The sequence below is a fragment of the Berghia stephanieae genome, chromosome 1 (assembly GCF_034508935.2).
Source record: "Berghia stephanieae isolate SIO BIC M18660-M18661 chromosome 1, UCSD_Bste_1.3, whole genome shotgun sequence".
Lineage (NCBI taxonomy): Eukaryota > Metazoa > Mollusca > Gastropoda > Nudibranchia > Aeolidiidae > Berghia > Berghia stephanieae.
In genome coordinates this window covers 36176380-36186005 of record NC_088360.1, presented here as the reverse complement: position 1 = coordinate 36186005, position 9626 = coordinate 36176380, and the positions used below count along the sequence as shown (strand labels likewise).

Here is a 9626-nt window from a genome sequence, read left to right as displayed (position 1 = left end):
TTATTTTCAAGTGTTCATCCCACTTGAGCCTGTCATCAATCGTTACACCAAGGTATTTGTAGTGAGGAACTCGCTGGACGAATTGGTCCTTTAATTTTAACGGTTCTATCGGTTCCTTCACTCTCCTAAAGTCAATCACTAGCTCCTTTGTCTTGCTTATGTTAAGCTCTAGGTGGTGGGCATCACACCAAGACACAAATCTATCAATTTCTTGCCTATAAGCCACTTCGTTGCCATTTGTTATGAGGCCTTGAAGAGCGGTGTCATCTGCAAACTTTATTAAAGGTACACTCAGGTTTGACTTCTACAGTCATACGTGTATATTGTGAATAATACAGGGGACAATACACAACCCTGAGGAGCACCAGTATTTGTAGTTATACAGGAAGATTTGTTTTGTCCTAATTGAACATATTGTGCTCTCTCCGTAAGAAATTCGAGCACCCAAGCAATTATATACTTGTTTAAATTCAGACTAGTCAATTTTTGAACAACCAACTGAGGTTGCATTGTATTGAACGCTGAAGAAAAATCTGCAAAAAGCAATCTGCAATAGCTCCTAGCGTGATCTAGATGCCTGTAGATGTTGTTTGTAAACAGCAAAATGGCATCCTCTACGCCACGTCCTGGTTTGTAAGCAAATTGATGACTATCACTCAATGGCATAAACTGATTCCTAATTTTAACAAGAACAAGTTTTTCTAAAGATTTCATGACTATTGAAGTCAGTGCAACAGGTCTGAGATCGTTCATAGTTTCAAGTTTTTCTTTTTTTTGGAACAGGAATAATTTTTGAAGTTTTCCAAATTTCAGGGATCGAAACGCATTGGAGGGACCAGTTAAAAATATGTGTATAAATGGGGGAAAGCTGGTGGCACATTCCTTTAATAGTTTTCCTTTCAATCCATCCGGCCCAGCAGCCTTCCTCTCGTTTAGTTTCGAAAATACGAATCTCGTTTCCTCTTCACTGACCTCAATAGTCATTTCATCTTCCAAAGCCCTGTCTAATTTATGTTTTTCATTTTCAATATCAAATTTGTTTGCTGTGTCGAAACGTGAATAAAATTTATTTAAAGTTTCAATTTCGATATCTTCTGATATAATCGTGGGCTTTGGATTATAGTTCACAGCAGTTTTAAGCCCCCGCCACGTGTCCCGTATATCCCCAGAAGAAAAGCATTTTTCAATTTTATTTTTGTACTTATCTCTACAACTAGATATTACCCTCTTTATCTCTTTTTGTTTTGTTTTCAGATCTTTTTTGTTTCCACTAGTATAGAGAGTTTTCTTTTGGTTCAATAAAAGTTTTAGATCTTTTGTTATCCAAGGCTTGTTGTTAGGATAATATTTTATTTCTTTTTTACAAGACACTAGCTGTTCACAGAATTTTAAATACTCACTCACACAGTCATTCAGCTCATCCACACTATCACATGATTCGATAAAAACATTCCAGTCAGTGCATTCAAAACAACCACGCAAATCTTCACACACACTTCCGTTCCAGATCTGTACACTTTTCTTTACTGGTTTTACACGTTTAAAAACAGGGCGGTAGGTGGGGAGTAGCAAGAGCATGCAGTGGTCAGATAAACCTAATGGGGCACGGGGTAAACATTTATAACTATTTTTAATATTACACAGGAATAAATCTAATGTTTTTTTGTCCCTTGTCTCGCAGTCCACGTATTGATGAAGTCCCGGGAGAGTAAAATCGTTACATTTCATCCCTAGGCCTCGGAAAATAAAATCTGCCAAATATCTGCCAAACTGCCAAACCGATTTTTCTCTGCCAGACGACTTCAAATTCTGCCAAAAAAGGACATTTGGCAGAAAATCTGCCAAATTGGCAACCCTGATGGAGCTCTCTTATTCACGAAGCTAGATTCGAACTGTTTGGTCTCCATTTGGTGGTTTGGCTTGTTGATATTTTTATTTTTTCTGGCAACCCTTTTTGTCATGTGACATTATGACATGATCGGATGATCGCCGGTCTCTAACAAACTCATTCACATCTACCTATAGGCTACTTCACTTGGCACCACTCAGTTCAGTCCACACCCAGAGCAGAAATGGCAAGAACCAACATTACTTATATCACTGTCCTATTTGCCGCGATTGTCACCGTAGGGTCCTGTAAATATTGTTCCCTGAAATTTCAAGATTGTGATAGTGGTGGTAAGTTTTATTTTCCCTTCTTTTTCTTTTCTTTTTTTGTTTTTTTTTTTTTTTAATAAATTTCAATCAACATTCATCAAGATATAAATCGGGAGAAAGGAAAAGGAGGAAAGGATGAAGAATGGGAGAAGAAAGAAATAGTAAAAGACAGGAAGAGGTGAGGAGAAAGAACAGATAATGATAATGATGAAGAGGGGCGGGGCGAGCAAAATAGAAAAGACAAGGAAGGAAAAGGTGGTGGTGTTGCCAAGTTTTTTAAGAAGCAGATCAGAAGTGTCGTCATAGTCAGAGTTTTGGGAGGCCTTCCGAAAGCTCCTACATCCCCAGTATTCTTGTTTTTTATAAGGCTGTCATTATTCCCAGACGCCTGTCTGGGGAGATAAAAATTCGTTATCCCCAGACAGGTGTCTGGGGATAACCAATTTTTGTTATCCCCAGACACCTGTCTGGGGATACTATCCCCAGACGCATGTAGCAAGTGGGCAGAAAGATTTTATGCAAAATGCCAAACTAGGCGTGAAAAATACCAAATATTCTGGAAAAAATACTAGTGGTTGTGTCCCAAAACAGTTAATATATCAAGTGATATTTAACACAAGATGAAAGTAAATAGTCAAATCCAGCTCTTTTTTAAAAAAATATTTTAAAGCAAATGGATCAATGAAATTTCTTTTGTTACTTTGATCTGAAAACGTCAACCTGGCAATTCGACTTTTTATTTTCAATTAGGAAGAAAGTTGTTAATCATCAAATCTGTTCATAGTCCACCAACCATTTAAATTTTCATTACCTACCTACCTGTTAACTTTATTGATCATCTCTTGTTTCTATAATTTGCTCATTCTGGCCACAATTTTGGGGACGACCGGGAATAATTTTTATATCGCGGACGAATTCCTAGGCCATGGTGTTGTTCGCCCCAAAGCCCAAAACCCACACCTGTTATTTTCCTGTCTGCTTCGCACAAGACAATACAATTTAGTATCAGTGGCGTAGGGTCTTAAAGGCTATTAAGGCTAAGCCACAGGTCGTCATTGTCTTGAAAGTATGTAAGAATTTAACAATAAAAAGTCACACTTTTAATTTTTCTGTTTCACAAACAATGAAATTCATTGTTGACCTGGTGTTAAAAAACCCTTACAGAGCCTCAAAACTTGAACCAATCACACCGCTTTGAATTTACTACAGCTCGAGTTGTACTCGTGCCCCTGACCAATCAGTACAGCGTGTGGCTTTAAAGGTGGAGAAGGCTTCCAGCCATATTCCCACGGTACAACCAGGCGATGCATTTCACGTTTGCCGTGTGCTATGACTGTGGGCATCAAGAGGCATCTTGACGTTGAACTGAGTCATTTTTAATTCAGAAAAGTGAGTGGAGCAGGCACTTATGTTGGTAACAACAAGATATGAAGTGAGTAGAAAAGTGCCAGAAGACAATAGAGAATAAAAATTTTTCGCGGCGGTGGTGGGGTTTGAACCTGCGACCTTATTGGTACGACAACTCCGCCTGGCAGGTGAGAGCGTGGCTCTACCGTGTGAGCTATCCACGAACACTCGTTTCAAACCCAAGTCATTTCTAGATCCCTCTCTCACCCACTTCTGGGACCGCCGATTCGTTCGCCTACCACCATCGCGAAGTATTTTGACCAGCAGTTAAGCTTAACAGCCAATATTCTCAACACAAACATATAACATAGAAACGATTGAGACATTGAGTATGCTCCGGTGTATGGGGTGAATTTTTAATTCAGAAAAGTGAGTGGAGCAGGCACTTATGTTGGTAACAACAAGATATGAAGTGAGTAGAAAAGTGCCAGAAGACAATAGAGAATAAAAATCTAGAAATGACTTGGGTTTGAAACGAGTGTTCGTGGATAGCTCACACGGTAGAGCCACGCTCTCACCTGCCAGGCGGAGTTGTCGTACCAATAAGGTCGCAGGTTCAAACCCCACCACCGCCGCGAAAAATTTTTATTCTCTATTGTCTTCTGGCACTTTTCTACTCACTTCATATCTTGTTGTTACCAACATAAGTGCCTGCTCCACTCACTTTTCTGAATTAAAAATTCACCCCATACACCGGAGCATACTCAATGTCTCAATCGTTTCTATGTTATATGTTTGTGTTGAGAATATTGGCTGTTAAGCTTAACTGCTGGTCAAAATACTTCGCGATGGTGGTAGGCGAACGAATCGGCGGTCCCAGAAGTGGGTGAGAGAGGGATCTAGAAATGACTTGGGTTTGAAACGAGTGTTCGTGGATAGCTCACACGGTAGAGCCACGCTCTCACCTGCCAGGCGGAGTTGTCGTACCAATAAGGTCGCAGGTTCAAACCCCACCACCGCCGCGAAAAATTTTTATTCTCTATTGTCTTCTGGCACTTTTCTACTCACTTCATATCTTGTTGTTACGAACTGAGTCATTGTGGCTTTCTTACTCGCAGCCACACACAATGACCTAATTGTTCCATTGATGGCAATCGTGTTGTACCTGTTACCCATCCCTCCTCGAGGCGTGTCAGGCATGTGATATTGAATTCCCTATTGTCCCTTTTAACTTGAGTGTGTTAATCTGATGTGTGCAGTGTTTGTTTTTAAAATTTTAATTAATTGCTATTATTAAGTGTGATGAATCACGTTGATTATCTGTTGACCATCAATACCAGTTCTTTGAATAGGGAAAATAAACTTTTGATTAAAAGTCTCCGTCCCCATCAACAAAACGATTTTGTACTCACTATTAAAGACGGGAAACAGAATCGGTCATTTAATTTGATAAAGATTGGTATAGTCGTTTTCCTTGGCTATCGGTGAGAATAGAAAATAAGAGTTTATTTTCTTTTAATTGTATTTTGTTTGGCGATAACAGCAATACAGAATTGTCTTGGACAAGAAGTGGATTTACCTGTTTGAAAAATTTAACACAGAGAGCATAGAACCATCAGAAGTCTAACTTACATTTAAATATCACCACTAGATTGAAAACCGTTGGTACTCTTCACATAGGTGCACAGATTGACAGTGGCTATCGCTTATCTTTAGCCAGGCATGATGAACAAGTTACAAAGAACATACAAATTTTGGTAAAATAATTGAGTGCATCAAATTCTCTCTCTCTCTCTCTCTCTCTCTCTCTCTCTCTCTCTCTCTCTCTCTCTCTCTCTCTCTCTCTCTTCTCTCTCTCTCTCTATATATATATATATATATATATATATATATATATATATATATATATATATATATATATTATATATATATATATGCGACAACCCATCTCAAATCCAGCCCCATGCTCCTAAATGACCAGGCTACGCCGCTGTTTAGTATCACACGTCCACAAAACTAGATCCAACAACATATTTTTATTCGAATCAGAGATGAAAATAACTACCGTACCAAAACAAGGAAGCAAAAATGGTGGAAATATGTTTAGCTCATATATGAATTTAAAATATTCCGATAGCGGTGTGGACAGGCAGCTCAGTGGGTAAGGCCACCTTTCATTTTACTCCTTTTAGCTGCACAGATTCGACCCAGTCGCGACCGCCCTCCCCCCCCCCCCCCCCCCCCCCCCCCTTATTTTTTTTAATTTTTTTACTTTTCTTTCTTTCTTCCCAATTGATTTTCATTGTTTTCACTTTTGTTCCGAGTTCCGATCAAGAGTTTTTTTTTAATCAGTTGAATTTTTTTATTTCTCCGATAATATTATTTCATTGTTTAATTTGCTCTAGATCTATTATTGTTTGTTTTTTTTGTTTTGGTCAATGATAATAATAATAATAATTGTAATATTTGTTATTATTATTACTATTACCATCATAATCATTATTATATTATTATCAATAATAGTGTTATTTTTATTATTAATACTCTTATTATCATACTATTACTATTATTATTATTATTATTAATTATTATTATTATTATTATTATTATTATTATTATTATTATTATTATTATTATTATTATTATTATTATTATTATTATTACTATTATTATAATTGTTATTATTATTATTATTATTATTATTATTATTATTATTATTATTATTATTATTATTGTTAACATTATTCCCTGCTCCGAGGGAAATCTCTCTTTTTCTTTCTTTTTTTTTTATATTTTGACCTAAACCTTAGAGTTTTTTGTTTGCTAAACCTTTATGCAAATGTTCCGTTTCTGAGCATGAATTTCTTAAATTGTTTTTATTTTTAAAACAATTATTGTTTTTATTTTTAAAACAATTATTGTTTTTATTTTTAAAACAATTATTGTTTTTATTTTTAAAACAATTATTGTTTTTATTTTTAAAACAATTATTGTTTTTATTTTTAAAACAATTATTGTTTTTTTTTTTCTCCTCTATCTGACCATTTGGTCGCTCTCTGAATATTTCTGTTTGTTTGCTTTTTAATTATTTATTCTTTTTAGACACTATTTGAGATCGGAGTGGGGACGAATATATTTGCTAGAAACTAGAAAAAAAACAAGAGAGAGAGAGTTTAATAATAAAAAAAGAGGTGGGGGGAGGATGGATGGGACATTTATCCCTTTCAACGTTCTGTAAAAAGAAGACGGACTTTAAAACAAAACAAAAAAGTGACGTTACCAGGATTCGAACCCACAACGTCGATTATGATCAAACTTCCAGGGCAGACGACTAAACCATTCGGCCATGACACCCACTTCGAAGTCGACGCATATTGTGTATATGTAGTAACAACTGATTTTAATGTTGGTTAATTTTATGTTTTTATAGATATTTTATTAACTTTCCTTATTTCTATGTGCATCTGGAAACATTCCATATTCTGGAATGTGGATAATTGTTTAAAAGAGCGGAGTTTCAAATATGCGTCTGGGGATAATGAAAATTCGTTATCCCCAGACACCGATAACAAATTTTTATTATCCCCAGACAGGTGTCTGGGGATAATCACAGCGTTTTTATAATGTTCTAGTAGAGGCAGTAGAGGGTTTGGGAGGGGGGGGGGACCTTTTTTTTAAAAAAAAGTCTCCCCCTTCCCAAACCCCCTACTAGATACCTATCTAGAAGTAGAAGTAGATAGAATGAGGGCGAGGGAGTAGCTAGAAGATAATGGTGGTGGTGGGAGAGGTGAGTTCTCAATGGTAAAAATCCTAGTCAAGCAGTGATTTTAAAGTAAGAAATGATCCAACAAAAAATTAATTCAAATTATGTAATGCACAAGTAGTTATAAACAAATTTACTTGCATAGTGCTAACATAAATTTTGGTTTGCAACATTAACCAATTCATCAATTTAGGGAACATAATGGGTGTGGGCAACACTGTAGCTTATAATTACCCATTCAATTATACTGTGTAACGAATGACCTCAACTACTGACTCAGTCGTGTAATGAGGCGTTCCAGGGAAACTGGCCACATGTTGCAGGAAGTTACTTATATGGCTAATCAGAGGTGCTTTGGACCTTTCCTATGAAAATTTGGATATACCTTTAATTATGGTAGTTTTTTTATTTCTGCATCATTTTACAAAATTTTAAAGTAAAATTTGCTCTTCCAAAAAAATTTTTTTTTTTTTCAAAGGATATTTTAAGTTTTGAAATGACTTTTAGTTTTAGTAAACTTTGAATTCTGTCTCATTAAAAACGCTTTTCTACCGGTTGACTATTTCATATGGCATTAAGTCAACCAATTTTAAACATATTTTTCATGAAATGAAAGGCAAAATGTAAAATGTCATCTACTTTTTTACACTCTACCAATAGCAATTTCCATAAATGCAAAATGTGAAGAATTTCCATAGAGCCCACCACATAGTTTATATAAATGTTTAAAGTATGATTTTCATTAACTTTATCTGTACTGTTTCATAACAGAAAAGGGGGGAATTTTCAGTAAATGTTCTGTTTTAGCACCCAGAAAATCATCTTATTCTTGTACAAATGGATTGGGAAGGTTTCCACAATCTATTCACACAAAAAATGAGCTGATTGTTAAGTTATTTTTGTCTTGTTAAACTGTCTTCCATATTTGTATTTTATGGTTTAAGTAGTGAAACTAGATACTTTTTATATCGTAACCTCTCACATTGTTTATCTGGTTAAAACAGCAGACCTAAATACTTCCATCAAAAAACAAAGAGCAGAATTAGCATGCTATTCAAGCTTCTAGTGATGTGTTCTGGGCAGAGTTGCATCACTGATACTGCTGTCATAGTGAAAATAATGTCACTGTTGAGCGAAATTGAAACCCTTCTGTTGATGTTCAGTCAAATTCATTGTTCAATTTTTACTTTAGCAACAGGTATAAGAATATATGTACATATTTATACCATTGCTGACTTTTTAAAAAAATGATTTCTTCTTTTAATTTTAATTTATTTATTTTTATTTTTGTGCAGGATCTAAATATGGGAAATTGCTTAGTGTTCAAATCAATGAAACATGTAACTCTGAAAAGGCTGGAGTACTTGAAAAAGGAACAAATGTAAGCATCAACTTCACATTCATTGCAAGTAAGTTCATTTTCTGATAAGATTGATTTGCTTACCTCAAGTTCTTAGGATTAGAGATTACAATAAGCTGCTTGTTGTACTAATTGAAATAGGAAAATGGGTAAGGTCTTCTATATAGGATTACCATGATCATTTTGATAATTTTATATACAAAGAAGAATCCTTTCAAATCTGCCACGAACATTGTTGAGAGAGTGGATTGCTAAAACGTACTATGCCTCCTTGATCTGTCAAGCATATTAGTGTTACTGGCAATCAATTTTGAGATCCATGAGCCAACCTTTACTATCAACGTTTATTGTAATATACCCATTGTATTTGTCTCTAAGTATTGTCCCACCTATCAATGTGTAGATGTTTATTTAACATTTGTGGTACAATTATAGTCAGCGCTGGTCAATGTTTGAGTTGGTTGTGTGGTAGATAAAAAACCCTCATGCAGATTGCCCGCACAAACTCAGCACACTCATTCTCTCCTTATTTCTTTCACATCATGATTTATTTTTTCGTTTTCATGATGTCAATCAGTCATGTTGAGTTGATTAAGTGGATTGCCCTCTGTAGCAGTTGAATTCTTCAGAGATTGAGTAACAATAACAAAGAAGAAGAAAAAAATTGGACCACTGTCCGGTGTTTACTTGAAGCGAGTTTACCTTTTTTTTGGGACCTCACTGTAGGAAAAACAGCGAACTGTCTATGCCAAGAATCAACATGACCACATACGGTATACAAAGTCAGCTACAACCACTAAACCCATCCAAGGCAGCAGGGCCAGACTTCATACCGACAAGAATACTTAAAGAATGAGAATGTGCTGATGAAATAGCCCCATTCATCCAAGAATCCCTGGACAAAGGGACAGTGCCAATGGACAGCATGCCCTTTTCACCCCAATCTTTAAAAGGGGCAAACAAAACCTAGCTTCAAATTATAGGCCTGTATCTTTAACT

The 9626-nt window shown here is 35.8% G+C and overlaps 1 protein-coding gene across 1 annotated transcript in view; it reads left to right on the top strand.

The window, feature by feature from the left end:
• Window positions 1–1926: 1926 nt before the first annotated feature.
• LOC144973241 (NPC intracellular cholesterol transporter 2 homolog a-like) overlaps window positions 1927–9626 on the top strand; it is a gene marked incomplete in the record, with an annotated part of 29329 nt that continues 21629 nt past the window's right edge. Inside the window, 2 exon segments of the mRNA XM_078915428.1 lie at window positions 1927–2178; window positions 8563–8676. Of these exon segments, the coding sequence (XP_078771554.1) occupies window positions 2073–2178; window positions 8563–8676 (220 nt within the window).